Source organism: Chiloscyllium punctatum, chromosome 27, assembly GCF_047496795.1.
Source record: "Chiloscyllium punctatum isolate Juve2018m chromosome 27, sChiPun1.3, whole genome shotgun sequence".
NCBI classification, from domain to species: Eukaryota; Metazoa; Chordata; class Chondrichthyes; order Orectolobiformes; family Hemiscylliidae; genus Chiloscyllium; species Chiloscyllium punctatum.
In genome coordinates, this window is record NC_092765.1 from 49,412,474 (window position 1) to 49,438,213 (window position 25,740).

The window sequence follows — 25,740 nt, forward strand, 5'->3', positions numbered from 1 at the left end:
GTTGGTCTTTCTCGATGTTTGAATCTATTACTTTTCTCAATGTAGAGTAGAGATAGTTGTAGATTCTAAATTAGTTCAAGCAGTTTATTCACTTGAAACATTTTAAAACTTTATAGGATTAATATGTAGTGTTAGCTGGGAGCAGCATCTCCTCTCTCAAGAATTCTTTCTCTCAGCCAGTCAGGAGTCAGTTGCTTCATTTGTTAGCCACCTATTTCTACCCTCCAATCTGATTGACAGCTTCCCATTTATTTTGTTCTCTCCTGCAGGGCCCTCCTGGTATCCCTGGTCCCCAAGGCCCATCGGGCCCAGTGGTGAGTATCTTCTGAAATCCATTGAATATTGACAGATCAGTAATAAACTACAAGCTAGATCAGAGATTTAAAAATGGGTCAAAGAGGGAAGCCAGCTAGTTCCAGTGCTCTATTGAATTAAACCAGCCGTACTGGGCAAGTCAAAGGTACTGACTATCGAGCTGAGTGGTGGACAGTGCAGAATGAGCCAATAGGAAACATTTCATAAATGAGGTAGCTGTTAAAAACACCCAATGTAAATCTCATACCAAGGCAGATATTCTGTTATTCACTGTTGAAAGCGTGTGATATTTAGCCCAGTCTCCAGGATATTAAGATAAGAGGGTGGACTCAGCATTGAATGTCCCCTCTCAGTCCCCTCAGAATGAGATTTCCTGTTTGTACTGGCTCTTCAAGCTTCCTAAAGAAGTTTGAACATGTGGGTTAGGATAATGGGGGTCTGTCAGTGACTGAAGCCCCATCCCAGACATGTCACTGACTTTTAAAACCCAAGAATGAACTTTGATTTTTTAAGCCCTGTTAACATCTTCACAACGTCCCAAAGTATTTCACAGCAAACAAATTATCAATAAGGTACCCCATGGCAGGCTAATGCAAAAACTACAGAGGTATGGCATTGAGGGTGCATTAGAGGTTTGGATTAGGAATTGGCTGGCTGGAAGGAGACAGAGGATAGTAGTTGATGGTATAGGTTCATCTTGGAACGCAGTTACTAGCAGTGTTCCACAAGGATCTGTTTTGGGACCATTGCTGTTTGTCATTTTTATAAATGACCTGGAGGAGGGGCTTGAAGGCTGGGTGAGCAAGTTTGCGGATGACACAAAAGTCGGTGGAGTTGTGGACAGCGAAGAAGGATGTGGCAGGTTACAGCGCGATATAGATAAGTTGCAGAGCTGGGCAGTAAGGTGGCAAATGGAATTTAATGTAGCTAAGTGTGAAGTCATTCACTTTGGTAGGAGTAACAAGAAGGTGGATTACTGTGCTAATGGTAGACTACTTGGTAGTGTGGATGAGCAGAGGGACCTTGGTGTCCATGTACACAGATCTTTGAAAGTTGCCACCCAGGTAAATAGTGCTGTGAAGAAGGCATATGGTGTACTGGGCTTTATTGGTAGAGGAATTGAGTTCTGGAGTCCTGAGGTCATGTTGCAGTTGTATAAGACTCCGGTGCGGCCTCATCTGGAGTATTGTGTGCAGTTTTGGTCGCCATACTATAGGAAGGATGTGGAGGCATTGGAACGAGTGCAGAGGAGGTTTACCAGGATGTTGCCTGGCATGGTAGGAAGGTCGTATGAGGAAAGGCTGAGGCACTTGGGACTTTTCTCATTGGAGAAAAGAAGGTTTAGGGGAGATTTGATAGAGGTGTACAAGATGATTAGGGGTTTAGATAGGGTTGACAGTGAGAACCTTTTTCCGCTAATGAAGTCAGCTGTTACTAGGGGACACAGCTTTAAATTAAGGGGTGGTAGATATAGGACAGATGTTAGGGGTAGATTCTTTACTCAACGGGTTGTGAGTTCATGGAATGCCCTGCCAGTAGCAGTGGTGGACTCTCCCTCTTTATGGTCATTTAAGCGAGCATTGGACAAGCATATGGAGGTTATTGGGCTAGTGTAGGTTAGGTAGGCTTCGGTCGGCGCAACATCGAGGGCCGAAGGGCCTGTACTGCGCTGTATTTTTCGATGTTCTATGTTCTAAATTACTGCTGAATTGTTATTGTCAATGTTATACAGAGAAAGGCAACAGCTCATTTGCTGTTGAAATAGCACAAGGTGAGGTTTTGACCTCATTTAACATGTCAAATTGTCTCAATGGCGCTGTCGTGTCAGTCTGCGCTACAAAGGCAATGCCTCTGGACCATAAGCACAACCTCTGGGTTTCAGAAGTAAAAGGGTGAGGCCTGACCTTCTCCGACCTTGTAACACTGAGCCATGGAGAGAGAGGACTAGGCCACATCTGCAGCAAACTTCCCCACAAATGTAGCTGAGAGCATGCACCCTGAAAAGATTTGGACACAATTCGAAATCTATTGTCTCAAGACATTACCTTGTAGCATCTTTATATCCCAAACACAATTTTATTTCCTAATTCAGTGTATCCAGACGCCAAGTCTAAATCTGGATATTTTATCAATGTTTTAATCATCAGATCGGGTACAACTATCCTGTTACATGATACAGGGGCAAGGAGTTGCAATACCTCAGTGGTGTTCTTGGGGAAAAGCTATTTGGGAACTGGGAACATGCCGAGGCCCTGGATTGGATAACCCAGTGGCAGCACAAGTTAAAAAGATTTGGCAGGTTCTCTTCACCGATTCCCTGGCTCTGATTCAGCAAGAAAACTGGCTTCCAGTCAAACCTCCAAATGCACTGATAGGGTATTGGAGGCAGTAGAACAGATGGGAATACCGTACAGATAGGCCTGAGGACCACCCCTTCACCCACACCACCTATTTTGTTATCTTACTTTGTGGGCGGCACGGTGGCACAGTGGTTAGCACTGCTGCCTCACAGCACCAGAGACCCGGATTCAATTCCCAACTCAGGCGACTGACTGTGTGGAGTTTGCATATTCTCCCCGTATCTGCGTGGGTTGCCTCAATTCACCTGATGTGCACGTCAGGTGAATTGGCTGTGCTAAATTGCCCGTGGTGTTAGGTAAAGGGGTAAGTGTAGGGGAATGGGTAGGTTGCGCTTCGGCGGGTCAGAGTGGACTTGTTGGGCCGAAGAGCCTGTTTCCACACTGTAAGTAATCTAATCTAATCTAATCAGGGGTAATGATTAACATGGAGATGCTGTTTTTGCATTATGGATCTATATTGTCTGTGTAAAGGCCTTAGTTTAACATTTCACTGAAAAGACAGCACCTCTCAGAGTTCGCACTCCCTCAGTATTGCACTGGAAACAGCTTTGATCTTCTGCTCAAGTATCCGGAATGGGACTTGAAGCCAGAGACAGGGATTCTACCACTGAGTCACAGCTGTATTATCATCCATGATGTGAAACCCTTCTTATTTTTTCTTGATAGGGCCCCAAAGGTGGCACAGGATTACCTGGTTCACGAGGAGAAAAGGGAGATCAAGTAAGTGATGCTTCCAGTTGTGATTTTGACTCTCCTGAACTGATCTCCCAGAGGGAAAAGCAGCAGTAAAACATTAGCCAGTAATACTTGAAAATGAGCATATCAGTTCTACTGGAGTTCCATTTGGAAATATACAAGTGGTGCCAGTATGCTTCTCCTAGCTGTTTTACTGGTTTAGGAGAGGTGATGGCACCATGCCCTTGTCACAAGATTAGAGACCGACAATCCTGGGCTAATGTTCTAGAGATCTGTTTCAAATCCACTATGGTAGATGGGGACATTTGAATTGCAGAGTAAATTCTAGAGCTGGCCTAGTGGTGACCATTTAACCACTGTCTACTGTAATGAAAGCCTATCAAGGGGACTAATGTTCTCTAGGAAAGGAAACTGCCATCCTCATCTGGTCTGGCCTTCCTGTGATTCCAGACCCACAACCATGTGGTTGTCTCTTAATTGATCTTTGAGCAATAAATGCAATGCCCACAACCCATGAATGAATAAAGCTTCAATCTTGGATAGACTTGTAGCTAAATTCTTCCACTTCAAAATTCTAGTGGCCAACCAATCCAATGGATTGTTGGTTAGAAACTCCTGGATCCCGTGCGCTGTGTTTTAACCTACAGTGTCAGCACTGATGACAATCTCCTGCTGAAGATCTTGGTCACAGTGTGTCATTTCTTCTTACCAGGCTTTCCAGAGCTTCCAACTATGAGAATACACCAAAGAACTGAGATTGCTGGAAATCTGTAACAAAAACAGAGTTAACATTTCCAGTCATTTGACTCTTCTTGCGAACTGATAGTAGCTAAGAAAAAGCGTTATTTACGCTGGAGACGAGGTTGGGGGTCTTGGGAGAAGAGGCGAGTGGATAGGTAGAGGTAGAACCCGGAGAGAGAGATATGAAAGGGGAAGGTGAATCATGGGATTATTGCTAATGGGACAGGAGAGAGAGAAGCTGGGTTATTGATACTGGAAGCTGAGAGTAGGATAGAATGGGTAAGCTATGCTGAAAGCAATCTGTGACATGACAGGACCTGGGATGGGGAAAGGGTAAAAAAACATGGAAGGATGCAGTCAGGCTGCAAAGTTATTGAACTCAAGGTTAAACCCTAAAGGCTGCAGGGTCCCCAAGCAGAAAATGAAGTTCTGTTCTTCAAGCTCATGTTCAAGTTCAGTGGAGCAGTGCAGCAGGTCTGCATCGCAATGTTAGCCTGGGCACACGGGGGCATGATGAAGCAGCATAATGTGTAGCACAGGGTTATTTTTACAGACCAAAGGTATTCTCCAAAACGGACACCTAGCCTGTGTTTCATCTCCCCATTATAGAGGGGACCACACTGTGAACACGACTAGATGGAGTGAAGTACAGGTTCATGTGAAAGGTGTGTCTGAAGCCTTGCACAGTCCCTTTGCTCCTCTCTCTCTCTCTCTCACCAACGTAAATACTACTTTTTCCTATATGTTATCAGTTCTCAAGAACAGTCACTGGATTTGAAATGTTAACTCTGATTTCTCTCTAGATGCTGCCAGACCTGCTGAGTTTCTCCAGCAATTTCTGTTAATCTTCCAACTATCAACTTGGTCTAAAGTACTCTTTCACCTCAATAGCCCATACTCAGTTATAGTGACATTCACACAGAGAAAGCCAACCTTCTGACAGGCTCTGAAACACACCACGTGTTAATGAGTTAAACTTTACTCAGAAGTGGCTATATCCCAGAGCAAAAGGATGTTCTTTTACCACAACAAGGGGCATACAGGCCGTCCCCAGTCCTGGGTCCCATTCCTGAGTACACTCATGAGTTGATTTGTATGCAAGTTGGAACACAATGCAGAACAATCAAAAGCAGCAGTTTGAACCAAGAAAATTTACAGCCCAGGAACAGGCCCTTCGGCCCTCCAAGCCTGAGCCGATCCAAATCCACTGTCTAAACCTGTCACCCAATTCCTGAGCATCTGTATCCCTCTGCTCCCCACCTACCCATGCATCTGTCCAGATACATCTTAAATGAATCTACCATACCTGCCTCTACTACCTCTGCTGGCAACGCGTTCCAGGCACCTACCACCCTCTGTGTAAAGTATTTGCTGCGTGTATCCCCCTTAAACTTTCCACCTCATCACCTTGAAAGCGTGACCTCTCGTTATTGAATCCTTCACCCTGGGAAAAAGCTTGTCTCTATCCACCCTGTCTATACCCTTCATCATTTTGTAAACCTCAATCAGGTCCCCCCTCAATCTCTTTGTTTCTAATAAAAACAAACCTAACCTACTCAACCTCTCTTCATAGCTAGCACCTTCCATACCAGGCAACGTCCTGATAAACCTTCCCTGCACCCTCTCCAAAGCGTCCACATCCTTTTGGTAATGTGGCGCCCAGAACTGTACACAGTATTCTAAATGTGGCCGAACCAACATTTGTACAATTTTAACATGATCTGCCAGTTCTTATACTCAATACCCCGTCCAATGAAGGCAAGCATACTATATGCCTTCTTGACCACTCTATCCACCTGTGCACAACCTTCAGGATATAATGGACCTGCACTTCCAGATCTCTCTGCTCATCAACTTTTCCCAAGGCTCTTCCGTTTACTGTATGATTCGCTCTAGAATTAGACTTCCCAAAATGCATCACCTCACATTTGCCTGGATTGAACTCCGTCTGCTATTTCTCCACCCAACTCTCCAGTCTATCTATATCCTCCTGTATTCTCTGACAGTCCCTTATGCTTTCTGCTACTCCACCAATCTTTGTGTCATCTGCAAACTTGCTGATCAGACCAACAGTGCCCTCTTCCAGATCATTTATGTATATTACAAACAACAGTGGCCCCAACACTGACCCCTGTGGAACACCACTGGTCACCTTTCTCCATTTCGAGAAACTCCCTTCAACTACTACTCTCTGTCTCCTGTTGCTCAACCAGTTCTTTATCCACCTAGCTAGAACACCCTGCACACCATGAGACATCACGTTCTCCATTAGTTTACCATGGGGAACCTTTCAAACGCCTTACTAAAGTCCACGTACGTGACACCTATAGCCCTTCCTTCATCTATCAACTTGGTCACTTCCTTAAAAAACTCTATTAAGTTGGTAAGGCACAACCTCCCCCACACAAAACCATGTTGCCTATCACTGATAAGCCCATTCTTTTTTAAATACAAATAGATTTTATCCCTCAGTACATTCTACAACAACTTTCCCACCACTGACGTCAGGCTCACTGGTCTGTAGTTACCTGGAATATCCCTACTATCCTTCTTGTACAGGGGGACAACATGAGCAACCCTCCAGTCCTCCGGCACCTCACCTCTGTTTAAGGATGCCACAAAGATATTTGTCAGGGCCCCAGCTATTTCTTCTCTTGCCTCATTCAGCAACTGGGATAGATCCCATCCGGTCCTGGGGATTTGTCCACCTTAATAACCTCTAGCCTCCCCAGCACATCTAGTCTACTTATGTCAATGTGTTTCAGACTAATCAAACTTCTATCTCTAATCTCAACATTCATCATATTCCTCTCCTCAGTGAACACTGATGCAAAGTAATCATTCCGAATCTCACCCATTTTCTCAGGTTCAACACACAGCCTTCCTTCCTTATCCTTTAGTGGACCAATCATTTCTCTAATTACCCGCTTACTACTTATATACGAATACAAGACTTTGGGATTCTCCTTAATTCCGATCGCTAAAGCTATTTCATGACCCCTTTTAGCCCGTTTGATTCCTCATTTAAGATTGGTCCTACTCTCCTGATATTCCTCCAGGGCCCGTTCTGTTCTTAGCTGCCTGGACCTTATGTACGCTTCCCTTTTCCTCTTGGCTAGTCGTACAATTTCTCCTGTCATCCATGGTTCATGAATCTTGCCTTTCCTATCCTTTGCTTTCAACGGGACTTGCCTATCCTGCACTATCTTTAACCTATCGTTGAAAGCCTCCCACATATCAAATGTAGACTTCCCTTCAAATAGCTGTGTCCAATCCACATTTCCCAGCTCCTGCCTAATTTTGATATAACTGGCCTTGACCCAGTTTAATACTCTTCCCTTAGGACCACTCTCATCTTTGTCTACGAGTATTCTAAAACTTACAGAAATGTGGTCACTGTTCCCAAAGAAATCCCCCACCGCAACTTCCAGCATCTGGCCTGGCTCATTCTCCAACACCAGGTCCAGTATGGCCCCTTCCCTCGTCGGACTATTGACACACTGCTCTAGCAAACTCTCCTGGACGCTTCTTACAAATTCTGCCCCATCCGGACCTCTGACACTAAGTGTATCCCAGTCAATGTTGGAAAAATTAAAATCTCCCATCACCACCACCCTGTTGCCTCTACATCTTTCCATAATCTGTTTACCTATTTGTTCTTCTACCTCACGCTCAGTGTTGGGAGGCCTGTAATACAATGTAACTGCACCCTTCTTATTTCTCAGCTCCACCCATAATGCCTCACTACTGAAGCCCTCCACAGTGTCCTCCTTTAGCACAGCCGTGATATCATCGCTGACCAGCAATGCAACTCCTCTCCCCCTTTTACTTCCCTTCCTGTCCTGTCTGAAGCATCTATATCCTGGAACATTTAGTTGCCAGTCATGCCCTTCCTTCAACCAAGTCTCTGTGATCGCAATAACGTCATACTCCCAGGCACCAATCCAAGCCCTAAGTTCATCTGCCTTACCCACTATACTCCTTGCATTAAAGTATTTGCATTTCAGGCCACCAGTTCTTTTGTGTTCATCTGCTCTCTGCCTACTCTTCCCCTTATTAATGCTCACTTCATGATTCTTACAGTCTCCAGTTTCCACCTCGCTGTCTACTCTTCTGGTTTCCAGCCCCCTGCCACATTAGTTTAAATCCTCCCCAACTACAGTAGCAAAAACTCCTCCAGGGATATTAATTCCACTCTGGTGCAGGTGGAGACCGTCCAATTTGTAATAGTCCCACCTTCCCCAGTTTGTAAGTACAGGACATGTTCATATTGCCAGGTCTTTAAAATTATACCTTGTGTGGGATCGCACTCGTAAATACGAGCGTTCGTAAGTTGGACATGCCTAAACCAGGGGACTCCCTGGAAGTGGGACACATGGTATCCTCACACAAACAGTAGTGAAATCTAGAGAGTGGTGAACGTTAGAGCTGGGGTGCACTATTTCATTTTGAATGAGCCTCTCCCCCATTCTCTACCCTTTCGTTAGTGTTACACTGCCCCTGGTGGACAATGTCTGTTAATTGTTTGTAATGAGGTTATTTTTAAAAAAAGTGAAATCTGGAACTCTGTCACAAAAGGCTGTGGAGTCTATGAGGGTAATCAAAAGTTTCAAATCTGAGGTTGGTAAATAAAACATGTATTATTCACAGTGGGTAAATGCAGTTGAGGTACCAATCTGCAGTGATCCAGTTGAAAACATTCCTCCTGCTCCACTGTTCCTAACACTGGCTTTTACCTCTCACCCACAAGTGAGAATGAGGGCAAAGAAACCGACATCCCACCCTGGCTGCCATCCAACAGCTGGTGAACCTGACAGTGGTGAGGAACTGGGGCCAATTGCTGCTGGACATTGGGATCTAAAGGGACAAGTTCTTTCGATGATCATGTTAAAAGCATGGGACAACATGGTAAAACTTTCATGTCCACAGCTAATCTCCTGGTATTCTTTTCCAGGGATTCCAAGGACAACCCGGATTTCCAGGACAGCCAGTGAGTGAGACTTGACATGTCTGTAGATCAGATTGTTGAATGTGTTGTAAAGGGAGTGGGTGCTGTATTGTACAGACAGTCAGTGCCATGTTGTACAGATGGTCGATGTTGTGTTGTACAGACATTGAGCACTGTGCTGTACAGGTGGGTGTTGTACATACAGTGAGCAATGTGCTGTATAGGTGGGTGTTGTACAGACGGTGAGCACTGTGCTGTACAGGTGGGTGTTGTGCTGTACAGACGGTGAGCACTGTGCTGTATAGGTGGGTGTTGTGCTGTACAAACGGTGAGCACTGTGCTGTATAGGTGGGTGTTGTGCTGTACAGACAGTGAGCACTGTGCTGTACAGGTGGGTGCTGTACAGACGGTGAGCACTGTGCTGTACAGGTGGGTGTTGTGCTGTACAGACAGTGAGCACTGTGCTGTATAGGTGGGTATTGTACAGACAGTGAGCAATGTGCTGTATAGGTGGGTGCTGTACAGACGGTGAGCACTGTGCTGAATAGGTGGGTGTTGTGCTGTACAAACGGTGAGCACTGTGCTGTATAGGTGGGTGTTGTGCTGTACAGACAGTGAGCACTGTGCTGTACAGGTGGGTGCTGTACAGACGGTGAGCACTGTGCTGTACAGGTGGGTGTTGTGCTGTACAGACAGTGAGCACTGTGCTGTAAAGGTGGGTATTGTGCAGATGGTGAGCACTGTGCTGTATAGGTGGGTGTTGTACAGACAGTGAGCACTGTGCTGTATAGGTGGATATTGTACAGACAGTGAGCACTGTGCTGTATAGGTGGGTGTTGTGCGGTACAGACAGTGAGCACTGTGCTGCATAGGTGGGTGTTGTGCAGACAGTGAGCACTGTGCTGTATAGGTGGGTGTTGTACAGACGGTGAGCACTGTGATGTACAGGTGGGTGTTGTGCGGTACAGACAGTGAGCACTGTGCTGTATAGGTGGGTGTTGAGCTGTACAGACAGTGAGCACTGTGCTGTATAGGTGTGTGTTGTGCAGACAGTGAGCACTGTGCTGTATAGGTGGGTGTTGTACAGACGGTGTGCACTGTGCTGTATAGGTGGGTGTTGTGCAGAGAGTGAGCACTGTGCTGTATAGGTGGGTGTGTGCAGAGAGTGAACACTGTGCTGTATAGGTGGGTGTTGTGCGGTACAGACAGTGAGCACTGTGCTCTATAAGTGGGTGTTGTGCTGTGCAGACAGTGAGCACTGTGCTGTATAGGTGGGTGTTGTGCTGTGCAGACAGTGAGCACTGTGCTGTATAGGTGGGTGTTGTGCAGAGAGTGAGCACTGTGCTGTATAGGTGGGTGTTGTGCGGTACAGACAGTGAGCACTGTGCTGTATAGGTGGGTGTTGTGCTGTGCAGACAGTGAGCACTGTGCTGTATAGGTGGGTGTTGTGCTGTGCAGACAGTGAGCACTGTGCTGTATAGGTGGGTGTTGTGCAGAGAGTGAGCACTGCCGTATAGGTGGGTGTTGTACAGACGGTGTGCACTGTGCTGTATAGGTGGGTGTTGTGCAGACAGGGAGTACTGCTGTATAGGTGGGTGTTGTGCAGAGAGTGTGCACTGTGCTGTATAGTTGGGTGTTGTAAGAAAAGAGTGAGCACTGTGCTGTATAGGTGGATGTTGTAACAGAGTTTGAGCACTGTGCTGTACAGGTGGATGTTGTACAGATGGTGTGCACTGTCCTGTATAGGTGGGTGTTGTACAGACGGTGAGCACTGTGCTGTATAGGTGGGTGCTGTACAGACAATGAGCACTGTGCTATACATGTGAGTCTTGTGCAGACTGTGAGCACTGTGCTGTATAGGTGGGTGTTGTACAGACGGTGAGCACTGTGCTGTATAGGTGGGTGTTGTGCAGACATTGAGCACTGTGCTATATATGTGGATCTTGCGCAGACAGTGAGCACTGTGCTGTATAGTTGGGCGTTGTGCAGATGGTGAGCACTGAGCTGTATAGCTACGTGTTGTACAGACAATGAGCACTGTGCTGTATAGGTGAGTGCTGTACAGACGGTGAGCACTGTGCTGTATAGGTGGGTGTTGTACAGATCGTGAGCACTGTGCTGTATAGGTGGGTGTTGTGCAGACAGTGAGCACTGTGCTGTATAGGTGGGTGTTGTACAGACAGTGAGCACTGTGCTGTATATGTGGGTGTTGTACAGACAGTGAGCACTGTGCTGTATAGTTGGGTGTTGTACAGACGGTGAGCACTGTGCTGTATAGGTGGGTGTTGTACAGACATTGAGCACTGTGCTGTATATGTGGATCTTGCGCAGACAGTGAGCACTGTGCTGTATAGTTGGGTGTTGTACGTACGGTGAGCAATGTGCTGTATAGGTGGGTGTTGTCCAGACATTGAGCACTGTGCTGTATAGGTGTGTCTTGCGCAGACAGCGAGCACTGTGCTGTACAGGTGGGTGTTGTACAGACGGTGAGCACTGTGTTGTACAGACGGTGAGCACTGTGCTGTACAGACGGTGAGCACTGTGCTGTATAGGTGGGTGTTGTTCTGTACAGACAGTGAGCACTGTACTGTATAGGTGGGTGTTTTACAGACAGTGAGCACTGTGCTGTACTGGTGGGTGTTGTACAGATGGTGAGCACTGTGTTGTATAGGTGGGTGTTGTACAGACGGTGAGCACTGTCCTGTATAGGTGGGTGTTGTACTGTACAGACAGTGAGCACTGTGCTGTATAGGTCGGTGTTGTGCAGACGGTGAGCACTGTGCTGTATAGGTGGATATTGTACAGACAGTGAGCACTGTGCTGTATAGGTGGGTGTTGTGCAGTACAGACAGTGAGCACTGTGCTGTATACGTGGGTGTTGTGCGGTACAGACAGTGAGCACTGTGCTGTATAGGTGGGTGTTGTACAGGCAGCGACCACTGTGCTGTATAGGTAGGTGTTGTGCTGTACAGACAGTGAGCACTGTGCTGTATTGGTGGGTGTTGTGCAGACAGTGAGCACTGTACTGTATAGGTGGATGTTGTACAGACAGTGAGCACTGTGCTGTATAGGGTGTTGTACAGACAGTGAGTACTGTGCTGTATAGGTGGGTGTTGTACAGACGGTGAGCACCGTGCTGTATAGGTGGGTGTTGTGCTGTACAGACAGTGAGCACTGTGCTGTACAGACAGTGAGCACTGTGCTGTATAGTTGGGTGTTGTGCAGATGGTGAGCACTGAGCTGTATAGCTGGGTGTTGTACAGACAATGAGCACTGTGCTGTACAGGTGGGTGTTGTACAGACGGTGAGCACTGTGTTGTACAGACGCTGAGCACTGTGCTGTTCAGGCGGTGAGCACTGTGCTGTACAGACGGTGAGCACTGTGCTGTATAGGTGGGTGTTGTTCTGTACAGACAGTGAGCACTGTGCTGTATAGGTGGGTGTTTTACAGACAGTGAGCACTGTGCTGTACTGGTGGGTGTTGTACAGATGGTGAGCACTGTGTTGTATAGGTGGGTGTTGTACAGACGGTGAGCACTGTGCTGTATAGGTGGGTGTTGTACTGTACAGACAGTGAGCACTGTGCTGTATAGGTCGGTGTTGTGCAGACGGAGAGCTCTGTGCTGTATAGGTGGATATTGTACAGACAGTGAGCACTGTGCTGTATAGGTGGGTGTTGTGCAGTACAGACAGTGAGCACTGTGCTGTATACGTGGGTGTTGTGCGGTACAGACAGTGAGCACTGTGCTGTATAGGTGGGTGTTGTACAGGCAGTGACCACTGTGCTGTATAGGTAGGTGTTGTGCTGTACAGACAGTGAGCACTGTGCTGTATTGGTGGGTGTTGTGCAGACAGTGAGCACTGTACTGTATAGGTGGATGTTGTACAGACAGTGAGCACTGTGCTGTATAGGGTGTTGTACAGACAGTGAGTACTGTGCTGTATAGGTGGGTGTTGTACAGACGGTGAGCACCGTGCTGTATAGGTGGGTGTTGTGCTGTACAGACAGTGAGCACTGTGCTGTACAGACAGTGAGCACTGTGCTGTATAGTTGGGTGTTGTGCAGATGGTGAGCACTGAGCTGTATAGCTGGGTGTTGTACAGATGGTGAGCACTGTGCTGTATAGGTGGGTGTTGTGCAGACAGTGAGCACTGTGCTGTATAGGTGGGTGTTGTACAGACAGTGAGCATTGTGCTGTATATTTGGGTGTTGTACAGACAGTGAGCACTGTGCTGAAAAGGTGGGTTCTGTACAGACAGTGAGCACTGTACTGTATAGGTGGGTGTTTTACAGACAGTGAGCACTGTGCTGTACTGGTGGGTGTTGTACAGATGGTGAGCACTGTGTTGTATAGGTGGGTGTTGTACAGACGGTGAGCACTGTGCTGTATAGGTGGGTGTTGTACTGTACAGACAGTGAGCACTGTGCTGTATAGGTCGGTGTTGTGCAGACGGTGAGCACTGAGCTGTATAGCTGGGTGTTGTACAGACAATGAGCACTGTGCTGTATAGGTGGGTGTTGTACAGATGGTGAGCACTGTGCTGTATAGGTGGGTGTTGTGCAGACAGTGAGCACTGTGCTGTATAGGTGGGTGTTGTACAGACAGTGAGCATTGTGCTGTATAGGTGGGTGTTGTACAGACAGTGAGCACTGTGCTGTATAGGTGGGTGTTGTACAGACAGTGATCACTTTGTTGTATAGGTAGGTGTTGTACAGACAGTGAGCACTGTGCTGTATAGGTGGGTGTTGTGCAGAGAGTGAGCACTGTGCTGTATAGGTGGGTGTTGTACAGACAGTGAGCACTACTGTATAGGTGGATATTGTACAGACAGTGAGCACTGTGCTGCATAGGTGGGTGCTGTACAGACAGTGAGCACTGTGCTGTATAGGTGGGTGCTGTACAGACAGTGAGCACTGTGCTGTATAGGTGGTTGCTGTACACACAGTGAGCACTGTGCTGAAAAGGTGGGTCTTGTACAGATGGTGAGCACTGTGCTGTACAGGTGGGTGTTGTACAGACAGTGAGCACTGTGCTCTATAGGTGGGTGTTGTGCAGTACAGACAGTGAGCACTGTGCTGTATACGTGGGTGTTGTGCGGTACAGACAGTGAGCACTGTGCTGTATAGGTGGGTGTTGTACAGGCAGTGACCACTGTGCTGTATAGGTAGGTGTTGTGCTGTACAGACAGTGAGCACTGTGCTGTACAGACAGTGAGCACTGTGCTGTATAGGTGGGTGTTGTGCAGAGAGTGAGCACTGTGCTGTATAGGTGGGTGTTGTACAGACGGTGTGCACTGTGCTGTATAGGTGGGTGTTGTGCAGACAGTGAGTACTGCTGTATAGGTGGGTGTTGTGCAGAGAGTGTGCACTGTGCTGTATAGTTGGGTGTTGTAAGAAAAGAGTGAGCACTGTGCTGTATAGGTGGATGTTGTAACAGAGTTTGAGCACTGTGCTGTACAGGTGGATGTTGTACAGATGGTGTGCACTGTGCTGTATAGGTAGGTGTTGTACAGACGGTGAGCACTGTGCTGTATAGGTGGGTGCTGAACAGACAATGAGCACTGTGCTATATATGTGGGTCTTGCGCAGACAGTGAGCACTGTGCTGTATAGGTGTGTGTTGTGCAGACTGTGAGCACTGTGCTGTATAGGTGGGTGTTGTACAGACGGTGAGCACTGTGCTGTATAGGTGGGTGTTGTGCTGTACAGACAGTGAGCACTGTGCTGTACAGACAGTGAGCACTGTGCTGTATAGTTGGATGTTGTGCAGATGGTGAGCACTGAGCTGTATAGCTGGGTGTTGTACAGACAATGAGCACTGTGCTGTATAGGTGGGTGCTGTACAGACAGTGAGCACTGAGCTGTATAGCTGGGTGTTGTGCAGACAGTGAGCACTGTGCTGTATAGGTGGGTGTTGTGCAGGCAGTGAGCACTGTGCTGTATAGGTGGGTGTTGTACAGACGGTGTGCACTGTGCTGTATAGGTGGGTGTTGTGCAGAGAGTGAGCACTGTGCTGTATAGGTGGGTGTTGTGCGGTACAGACAGTTAGCACTGTGCTGTATAGGTGGGTGTTGTGCTGTGCAGACAGTGAGCACTGTGCTGTATAGGTGGGTGTTGTGCAGAGAGTGAGCACTGTGCTGTATAGGTGGGTGTTGTACAGACGGTGTGCACTGTGCTGTATAGGTGGGTGTTGTGCAGACAGTGAGTACTGCTGTATAGGTGGGTGTTGTGCAGAGAGTGTGCACTGTGCTGTATAGTTGGGTGTTGTAAGAAAAGAGTGAGCACTGTGCTGTATAGGTGGATGTTGTGCAGAGTTTGAGCACTGTGCTGTACAGGTGGATGTTGTACAGATGGTGTGCACTGTGCTGTATAGGTAGGTGTTGTACAGACGGTGAGCACTGTGCTGTATAGGTGGGTGCTGTACAGACAATGAGCACTATGCTATATATGTGGGTCTTGCGCAGACAGTGAGCACTGTGCTGTATAGGTGTGTGTTGTACAGACGGTGAGCACTGTGCTGTATAGGTGGGTGTTGTGCTGTACAGACAGTGAGCACTGTGCTGTACAGACAGTGAGCACTGTGCTGTATAGTTGGATGTTGTGCAGATGGTGAGCACTGAGCTGTATAGCTGGGTGTTGTACAGACAATGAGCACTGTGGTGTATAGGTGGGTGCTGTACAGACAGTGAGCATTGTGCTGTATAGGTGGGTGTTGTACAGATGGTGAGCACTGTGCTGTATAGCTGGGAGTTGTGCAGACAGTGAGCACTGTGCTGTATAGGTGGGTGTTGTACAGACGGTGTGCACTGTGCTGTATAGGTGGGTGTTGTGCAGACAGTGAGTACTGCTGTATAGGTGGGTGTTGTGCAGAGAGTGTGCACTGTGCTGTATAGTTGGGTGTTGTAAGAAAAGAGTGAGCACTGTGCTGTATAGGTGGATGTTGTGCAGAGTTTGAGCACTGTGCTGTACAGGTGGATGTTGTACAGATGGTGTGCACTGTGCTGTATAGGTAGGTGTTGTACAGACGGTGAGCACTGTGCTGTATAGGTGGGTGCTGTACAGACAATGAGCACTATGCTATATATGTGGGTCTTGCGCAGACAGTGAGCACTGTGCTGTATAGGTGTGTGTTGTACAGACGGTGAGCACTGTGCTGTATAGGTGGGTGTTGTGCTGTACAGACAGTGAGCACTGTGCTGTACAGACAGTGAGCACTGTGCTGTATAGTTGGATGTTGTGCAGATGGTGAGCACTGAGCTGTATAGCTGGGTGTTGTACAGACAATGAGCACTGTGGTGTATAGGTGGGTGCTGTACAGACAGTGAGCATTGTGCTGTATAGGTGGGTGTTGTACAGATGGTGAGCACTGTGCTGTATAGCTGGGAGTTGTGCAGACAGTGAGCACTGTGCTGTATAGGTGGGTGTTGTACAGACAGTGAGCATTGTGCTGTATAGGTGGGTGTTGTACAGACAGTGAGCACTGTGCTGTATAGGTGGGTGTTGTGCAGACAGTGAGCACTGTGCTGTATAGGTGGGTGTTGTACAGACGGTGTGCACTGTGCTGTATAGGTGGGTGTTGTGCAGAGAGTGAGCACTGTGCTGTATAGGTGGGTGTTGTGCGGTACAGACAGTGAGCACTGTGCTGTATAGGTGGGTGTTGTGCTGTGCAGACAGTGAGCACTGTGCTGTATAGGTGGGTGTTGTGCAGACAGTGAGCACTGTGCTGTATAGGTGGGTGTTGTACAGACGGTGTGCACTGTGCTGTATAGGTGGATGTTGTACAGAGTTTGAGCACTGTGCTGTACAGGTGGATGTTGTACAGATGGTGTGCACTGTGCTATATAGGTGGGTGTTGTACAGACGGTGAGCACTGTGCTGTATAGGTGGGTGTTGTACAGGCATTGAGCACTGTGCTGTATATGTGGATCTTGCGCAGACAGTGAGCACTGTGCTGTATAGTTGGGTGTTGTACAGACGGTGAGCAATGTGCTGTATAGGTGGGTGTTGTCCAGACATTGAGCACTGTGCTGTACAGGTGTGTCTTGCGCAGACAGTGAGCACTGTGCTGTATAGTTGGGTGTTGTACAGATGGTGAGCACTGTGCTGTATAGGTGGGTGTTGTACAGACGGTGAGCACTGTGTTGTACAGACGGTGAGCACTGTGTTGTACAGACGGTGAGCACTGTGTTGTACAGACGCTGAGCACTGTGCTGTACAGACGGTGAGCACTGTGCTGTACAGACGGTGAGCACTGTGCTGTATAGGTGGGTGTTGTTCTGTACAGACAGTGAGCACTGTGCTGTACTGGTGGGTGTTGTACAGATGGTGAGCACTGTGTTGTATAGTTGGGTGTTGTACAGACGTTGAGCACTGTGCTGTATAGGTGGGTGTTGTACTGTACAGACAGTGAGCACTGTGCTGTATAGGTCGGTGTTGTGCAGACGGTGAGCACTGTGCTGTATAGGTGGATATTGTACAGACAGGGAGCATTGTGCTGTATAGGTGGGTGTTGTGCAGTACAGACAGTGAGCACTGTGCTGTATAGGTGGGTGTTGTGCGGTACAGACAGTGAGCACTGTGCTCTATAGGTGGGTGTTGTACAGACAGTGAGCACTGTGCTGTATAGGTGGGTGTTGTGCTGTATAGACAGTGAGCACTGTGCTGTATAGGTGGATGTTGTACAGAGAGTCAGCACTGTGCTCTATAGGTGGGTGCTGTACAGACAGTGAGCACTGTGCTGTATAGGTGGGTGCTGTACAGACGGTGAGCACTGCTGTATTGGTGGGTGTTGTGTTTTACAGAGAGTGAGCACTGTGCTGTATAGGTGGGTGTTGTACAGACAGTCAGCACTGTGCTGTATAGGTGGGTGTTGTACAGACGGTGAGCACTGTGCTGTATAGGTGGATGCTGTACAGACAATGAGCACTCTGCTGTACAGGTAGGTGCTGTGCTGTACAGACTGTGAGCACTGTGCTGTACAGACAGTGAGCACAGTGCTGTATAGGTGGGTGTTGTGCAGATGGTGAGCACTGAGCTGTATAGCTGGGTGTTGTACAGACAATGAGCACTGTGCTGTATAGGTGGGTGTTGTGCAGACAGTGAGCACTGTGCTGTATAGGTGGGTGTTGTACAGACAGTGAGCATTGTGCTGTATAGGTGGGTGTTGTACAGACAGTGAGCACTGTGCTGTATAGGTGGGTGTTGTACAGACAGTGAGCACTGTGTTGTATAGGTAGGTGTTGTACAGACGGTGAGCACTGTGCTGTATAGGTGGGTGTTGTGCGGACGGTGAGCACTGTGCTGTATAGGTGGGTGTTGTGCTGTACAGACAGTGAGCACTGTGCTGTATAGGTGGATATTGTACAGACAGTGAGCACTGTGCTGTATAGGTAGTTGCTGTACACACAGTGAGCACTGTGCTGTATAGGTGGGTTTTGTACAGATGGTGAGCACTACTGTACATGTGGGTGTTGTGCGGTACAGACAGTGAGCACTGTGCTGTATAGGTGGGTGTTGTACAGAGAGTGAGCACTGTGCTGTATAGGTGGGTGTTGTGCAGAGAGTGAGCACTGTTCTGTATAGGTGGGTGTTGTGCAGACAGTGAGCACTGTGCTGTATAGGTGGGTGTTGTGCTGTACAGACAGTGAGCACTGTGCTGTATAGGTGGGTGTTGTGCTGTACAGACAGTGAGCACTGTGCTGTATAGGTGGGTGTTTGTACAGACGGTGAGCACTGTGCTGTACAGGTGGGTGTTGTGCAGAGAGTGAGCACTGTGCTGTATAGTTGGGTGTTGTAAGAAAAGAGTGAGCACTGTGCTGTATAGGTGGGTGCTGTACAGACGGTGAGCACTGCTGTATTGGTGGGTGTTGTGTTTTACAGAGAGTGAGCACTGTGCTGTATAGGTGGGTGTTGTACAGACAGTGAGCACTGTGCTGTATAGGTGGGTGTTGTACAGACGGTGAGCACTGTGCTGTATAGGTGGTTGTTGGACAGACGGTGAGCACTGTGCTGTATAGGTAGGTGTTATACAGACATTGAGCACTGTGCTGTATAGGTGGGTCTTGCGCAGACAGTGAGCACTGTGCTGTATAGTTGGGTGTTGTACAGACGGTGAGCACTGTGCTGTATAGGTGGGTGTTGTACAGACGCTGAGCACTGTGCTGTTCAGACGGTGAGCACTGTGCTGTATAGACGGTGAGCACTGTGCTGTATAGGTGGGTGTTGTACAGACGGTGAGCACTGTGTTGTACAGACGGTGAGCACTGTGCTGTACAGACGGTGAGCACTGTGCTGTATAGGTGGGTGCTGTACAGACGGTGAGCACTGTGCTGTACAGACAGTGAGCACTGTGCTGTATAGGTGGGTGCTGTACAGACGGTGAGCACTGTGCTGTACAGACAGTGAGCACTGTGCTGTATAGGTGGGTGCTGTACAGACGGTGTGCACTGTGCTGTACAGACGGTGAGCACTGTGCTGTATAGATGGGTGTTGTGTTGTACAGACAGGTGTTGGACAGAAAAGGGTCACATTTTACAGACTGTGAGTGTTGTGGTCAGACAGAGGGTGAGCGTCATGATCTGACAGAGGGTGAGCGTCGTAGTCGGACAGAGGGTGAGCGTCGTGTTCGGACAGAGGGTGGGCATCGTGTTCGGACAGAGGGTGAGCATCGTGGTCAGACAGAGGGTGGGCATCATAGTCAGACAGAGGGTGGGCTTCGTGTTCGGACAGAGGGTGAGCATCGTGGTCGGACAGAGGGTGGGCTTCGTGGTCGGACAGAGGGTGAGCGTCGATGTCCGACAGAGGGTGAGCCTCATGGTCGGACAGAGAGTGAACCTCGTGGTCAGACAGCCGGTGGATGCTGTGCTGTTTCGTACAGATAGTGGATGTCATGTTATCTAGATGAGTGCTGTGTTGTATGGTGGGTCCATGTAGATTTGTGCAGATATTCGAACATAGTTTTTAAAATAGAAAGATTTGGAATTGAATTGATAGTTTCTCCCATTGACGGTCAATGATAAGCGATTCTTCTCCACCACGATCATGAAGAGTGTACAAGGGGTTACAGGTGAAAGGTGTTAATGTAGACCATATTTCAATAAGAGTATCTCAGAGGAAGCAGCTGATCAGGCTGTTTTCTGATACTGATCGAGATTTCGAGACACTTAACATACTGGTTTGTGAGGAGGTTTGCAGGAATTAGATAATATTTCAGCAAAATGGATTCCCTTTCTGCTGCTACTCTCTTTGGTAGTTTATCTGTGTAGGATTATGATTTTCAGAAGCACAAGATTCTGGGTAATCCAAGATGGAGGACGGGAAAAATTTCTGGCTGTAAGAGCTGCTCCTTGTTTTGAGGTGTTTTAGGTGTTGGAGGTGATTTCCTCAAATTCCAGGAGCAGCAATTACTGTTTTATATGCTGTTGCATTGTTTTGAAACTTTGGAAATATAAAGTCAAAACAACAGCAGTTTAAAAGGGAGAAGAGCAGACAAAGGAAGTACATGGTGAGGACAGTGCAGGAGAGAGAGAGAGAGAGAGAGAAAGAACCTGCACAGTTACCGCCTTTGCTGTTTGAATTCGTGTATCTCTGGACATCGGAGTGCATCTGGGAAAATTAACAAACTGTGAAATTCACAACTAATCTTGGAGGAACCGGTTTGGGTGAAATTCACAGCACAGAATCAAATAAGTTAATTGTTGTTTTAAGTCTGTCCAAGAGAAAGGCTGCAGTAGTGAGTATAGTGGATTCTTTCTTGATTATATGTTTTTGGAGATAAATCTCTTGATTAAACTTAAAATATAAGCCATAGCTATTAATTTAACCTGGGGCAGTGTTAGTAGAGGAATAAGACGGTGTTATTTTCTGGGTCTGTAGATTGTGAAGGAGCAAAAATGGCCTTTGCAGTGATACGTACTTCTTGTCAGATGTGGAAGTTTAAAGAGAGTTTAAGGGTTACTGTGGATTATATCTGCCATAAATGCTGTTGGATGCAAATCATATCAGATCGAGTGAATTGGTTGGAGAGACAGATAGAAGCGATGAGGAATTTGCAACAGCAACAGTATGTGATGGATGGCACTTATAGGAAGGGGGGGGAAGTGTCAGATACAGTCACATAGATGGGTTAACACCAGGAAGAGTAAGAGAGGTCGGCACCTAGGGCAGGAGTCTTTTGTGGATATACCCATTTCAAACAGGTATGCTGTTTTGGAAAATGTAGGGAGTGATGGATTCTCAGGGGAGCGTATCACGAACAGCCAGGTTTCTGGTATTGAGACTGGCTCTAATGCAACGAGGGGTACGTCGGCTTCCAAGAGATCATTTGTGTTAGGGGATTCTGCAGTCAGAGGTACAGACAGACGTTTCTGTGGCCAGCAGAGAAAAAGCAGAATGGTGTGTTGTTTCCCTGGTGCCAGGATCAAGGATGTCTCAGAGAGGGTGCAGAATGTTCTCATGGGGGAGAGGGGCCAGCAGGAGGTCATTGTCCACATTGGAATCAATGATATAGGAAGGGGAAAGGTTGAGATTCTGAAGGGAGATTTCAGAGAATTAGGCAGAAATTTAAAAAGGAGATCCTCAAGGGTAGTAATATCTGGATTACTCCAGTACTACAAGCTAGTGAGGGCAGGAATAGGAGGATAGAGCAGATGAATGCATGGCTGAGGAGCTGGTGTATGGGAAAAAGATTCACATTTTTAGATCATTGGAATCTCTTTTGGGGTAGAAGTGACCTGTACAAGAAGGACGGATTGCACCTAAATTGGAAGGGGACTAATATAATGGCAGGGAAATTTGCTGGAACTGCTTGGGAGGATTTAAACAAGTAAGGTGGTGGGGTGGGACCCAGGGAGATAGTGAGGAAAGAGATCGATCTGAGACGGGTACAGGTGAGAACAGAAGTGAGTCAAACAGTCAGGGCAGGCAGGGACAAGGTAGGACTAATAAATTAAACTGCATTTATTTCAATGCAAGGGGCCTAACAGGGAAAGCAAATGAACTCAGGGCATGGTTAGGAACTTAGGACTGGGATTTCATAGCAATTACGGAAACGTGGCTCAGGGATGGGCAGGACTGGCAGTTCCAGGATACAAATGCTACAGGAAGGATAGAAAGGGAGGCAAGAGAGGAGGGGGAGTGGTGTTTTTGATAAGGGATAGCACTACAGCTGTGCTGAGGGAGGATATTCCCAGAAATATATATAAAGGGATTTATTTGGGTGGAACTGAGAAATAAGAAAGGGATGATCAACTTATTGGGATTGTATTATAGACCCCCAATGGTCAGGGGGAAATTGAGAAACAAACTTGTAAGGAGATCTCAGCTATCTGTAAGAATAATAGGGTAGTTATGGTAGGGGATTTTAACTTTCCAAACATAGACTGGAACTGCCATCGTGTTAAAGGTTTAGATGGAGAGGAATTTCTTAAGTGTGTACAAGACAATTTTCTGGATGTACCTACTAGAGAAGGTGCAAAACTTGACCTACTCTTGGGAAATAAGGCAGAGCAGGTGACTGAGGTGTCAGTGGGGGAGCACTTTGGGGCCAGTGACCATAATTCTATTCGTTTTAAAATAGTGATGGAAAAGGATAGACCAGATTTAAAAGTTGAAGTTCTAAATTGGAGAAAGGCCAATTTTGACGGTATTAGGCAAGAACTTTCGGAAGATGATTGGAGGCAGATGTTCGCAGGTAAAGGGATGGCTGGAAAATGGGAAGCCTTCAGAAATGAGATAACAAGAATCCAGAGAAAGTATATTCCTGTCAGGGTGAAAGGGAAGGCTGGTAGGTATAGGGAATGCTGGATGACTAAAGAAATTGAGGGTTTGGTTAAGAAAAAGAAGGAAGCATATGTCAGGTATAGACAGGACAGATCGAGTGAATCCTGAGAAGAGTATAAAGGCAGTAGGAGTTTACTTAAGAGGGAAATCAGGAGGGCAAAACGGGGACATGAGAAATTTGGCAAATAGAATTAAGGAGAATCCAAAGGGTTTTTACAAAAATGTTAAGGACAAAAGGGTAACTCGGGAGAGAATAGGGCCCCTCAAAGATCAGCAAAGTGGCCTTTGTGTGGAGCCACAGAAAATGGGAAAGATACTAAATGAATATTTTGCATCAGTATTTACTGTGGAAAAGGATATAGAAGATATAGATTGCAGGGAAATAGATGGTGACATCTTGCAAAATGTCCAGATTACAGAGGAGGAAGTGCTGGATGTCTTGAAACGGTTAAAAGTGGATAAATCCCCAGGACCAGATCAGATGTACCCAAGAACTCTGTGGGAAGCTAAAGAAGTGATTGCTGGGCCTCTTGCTGAGATATTTGTATCATCGATAGTCACAGGTGAGGTGCTGGAAGACTGGAGGTTGGCAAACGTGGTGCCACTGTTTACGAAGGGCGATAAACACAAGCCAGGGAACTATAGACCGGTAAGCCTGATCTCAGTGGTGGGCAAGTTGTTGGAGGGAATCCTGAGGGCCAGGATGTACATGTATTTGGAAAGGCAAGGACTGATTTGGGATAGTCAACATGGCTTTGTGCATGGGAAATCATGTCTCACAAACTTGATTGCATTTTTTGAAGAAGTAACAAAGAAGATTGATGAGGGCAGAGCAGTAGATGTGATCTATATGGACTTCAGTAAGTCGTTTGACAAGGTTCCCCATGGGAAACTGATTAGCAAGGTTAGATCTCATGGAATACAGGGAGAACTAGCCATTTGGATACAGAACTGGCTCAAAGGAAGAAGACAGAGGGTGGTGGTGGAGGGTTGTTTTTCAGACTGGAGGCCTGTGACCAGTGGAGTGCCACAAGGATCGGTGCTGGGCCCTCTACTTTTTGTCATTTACATAAATGATTTGGATGCAAGCATAAGAGGTACAGTTATTAAGTTTGCAGATGACACCAAAATTGGAGGTGTAGTGGACAGCGAAGAGGGTCACCTCAGATTACAACAGGATCTGGACCAGATGGGCCAATGGGCTGAGAAGTGGCAGATGGGAGTTTAATTCAGATAAATGTGAGGTACTGCATTTTGGGAAAGCAAATCTTTGCAGGACTTATACACTTAATGGTAAGGTCCTAGGGAGTGTTGCTGAACAAAGTGACCTTGGGGTGCAGGTTCATAGCTCCTTGAAAGTGGAGTCGCAGGTAGATAGGATAGTGAAGAAGGCGTTTGGTATGCTTTCCTTTATTGGTCAGAGTATTAAGTACAGGAGTTGGGAGGTCATGTTACGGCTGTACAGGGCATTGGTCATGCCACTGTTGCAATATTGCATGCAATTCTGCTCTCCTTCCTCTTGGAAAGATGTTGTGAAACTTGAAAGGTTCAGAAAAGATTTACAAGGATGTTGCCAGGGTTGGAGGATCTGAGCTACAGGAAGAGGCTGAACAGGCTGGGGCTGTTTTCCCTGGATCATCGGAAGCTGAGGGGTGACGTTATAGAAGTTTACAAAATTACGAGGGTCATGGATAGGATAAATAGACAAAGTCTTTTCCCTGGGGTCAGGGAGTCCAGAACTAGAGGGCATTGGTTTAGGGTGAGAGGGGAAAGATATAAAAGAGACCTAAGGGGCAACATTTTCATGCAGAGGGTGGTACGTGTATGGAATGAGCTGCCAGAGGATGTGGTGGAGGCTGGTACAATTGTAACATTTAAGAGGCATTTGGATGGGTATATGAATAGGAAGGGTTTGGAGGGATATGGGCCGGGTGCTGGCATGTGGGACTAGATTGGGTTGGGATATCTGGTCGGCATGCACAGGTTGGACCGAAAGGTCTGTTTCCATGCTGTACATCTCTATGACTCTATGACTCTAAGCACAAAGACAATAGACAGGAAATCAGCAGCATTCTGAACTCTACCCTTCCTGTGATTTTGTTAGGGGCCGATCGGTTTCCCAGGGAAGTCTGGGCCACCTGGACTCCCAGGACCTTCTGGTGAAAAGGTAAGTGCATTCTGATGAAACCTGCATGTGATGATCTGAGCAATGTTAGGTTTTTATTGGGTAGGGGTATATAAAGTGCCAATCAACCATGAAAATGTGTGGCCGAACAGGGCTGCATTTACCTTTGCTCCAAAGCTGCACTACAGCACATACCGATGTGAAGATTTGTAGCCAACCTTTGCAGCTCAACAAGATCCTACTCTCTGATGAGAAGCTTGAGAAAAGAAGCCATGATCAACAAGGTGCTGTAATGGTCTCTGTCCCCAAGCAGGAATGTGGAATGGACACACATCGATTGTCACTCTCATTGATGAAAATCACATCACACCAGGTTATAGTCCAACAGATCTATTTGAAAGCACAAGCTTTCAGAGCCGTGCTCCTTCCTCAGGTAGCTAATGGGGCAGGATATATAGGACACAGAATTTATACATAAAAGATCAAAAGTGTCATACTACTGATACAATGTATTAGACAAACCTAGATGGCTGTTAAGTTTTTAAACACTTAAAATGGGGATGCAGGTTTCAATTGATTAATATGCCTTCCGAAGATATATAAAACCAAAATACGTGGCTGTTCTATCATACCAGGCAATGGGAACCTATCTGGCTACGACGAGGGCATCTTGAAACCCATTGTACAGGGCACCCCCAGCTTCTGTCGCCGCACTACAGATTTCTCGCAGCAACTCGGCACCCACAGACAAGTCAAATCAGGAACATTCCTCATCA

The 25,740-nt window shown here is 47.0% G+C and overlaps 1 protein-coding gene across 2 annotated transcripts in view; it reads left to right on the forward strand.

The window, feature by feature from the left end:
* col16a1 (collagen, type XVI, alpha 1) overlaps positions 1–25,740 on the forward strand; it is a 367,062-nt gene that overhangs the window by 296,330 nt on the left and 44,992 nt on the right. For both annotated transcript variants that reach the window (XM_072548617.1, XM_072548616.1), the window contains exons 52-55: positions 270–314; positions 3,342–3,395; positions 9,067–9,102; positions 24,944–25,006. In XM_072548617.1, the coding sequence (XP_072404718.1) occupies positions 270–314; positions 3,342–3,395; positions 9,067–9,102; positions 24,944–25,006 (198 nt within the window). The remainder of the gene's footprint in view (positions 1–269; positions 315–3,341; positions 3,396–9,066; positions 9,103–24,943; positions 25,007–25,740) is intronic.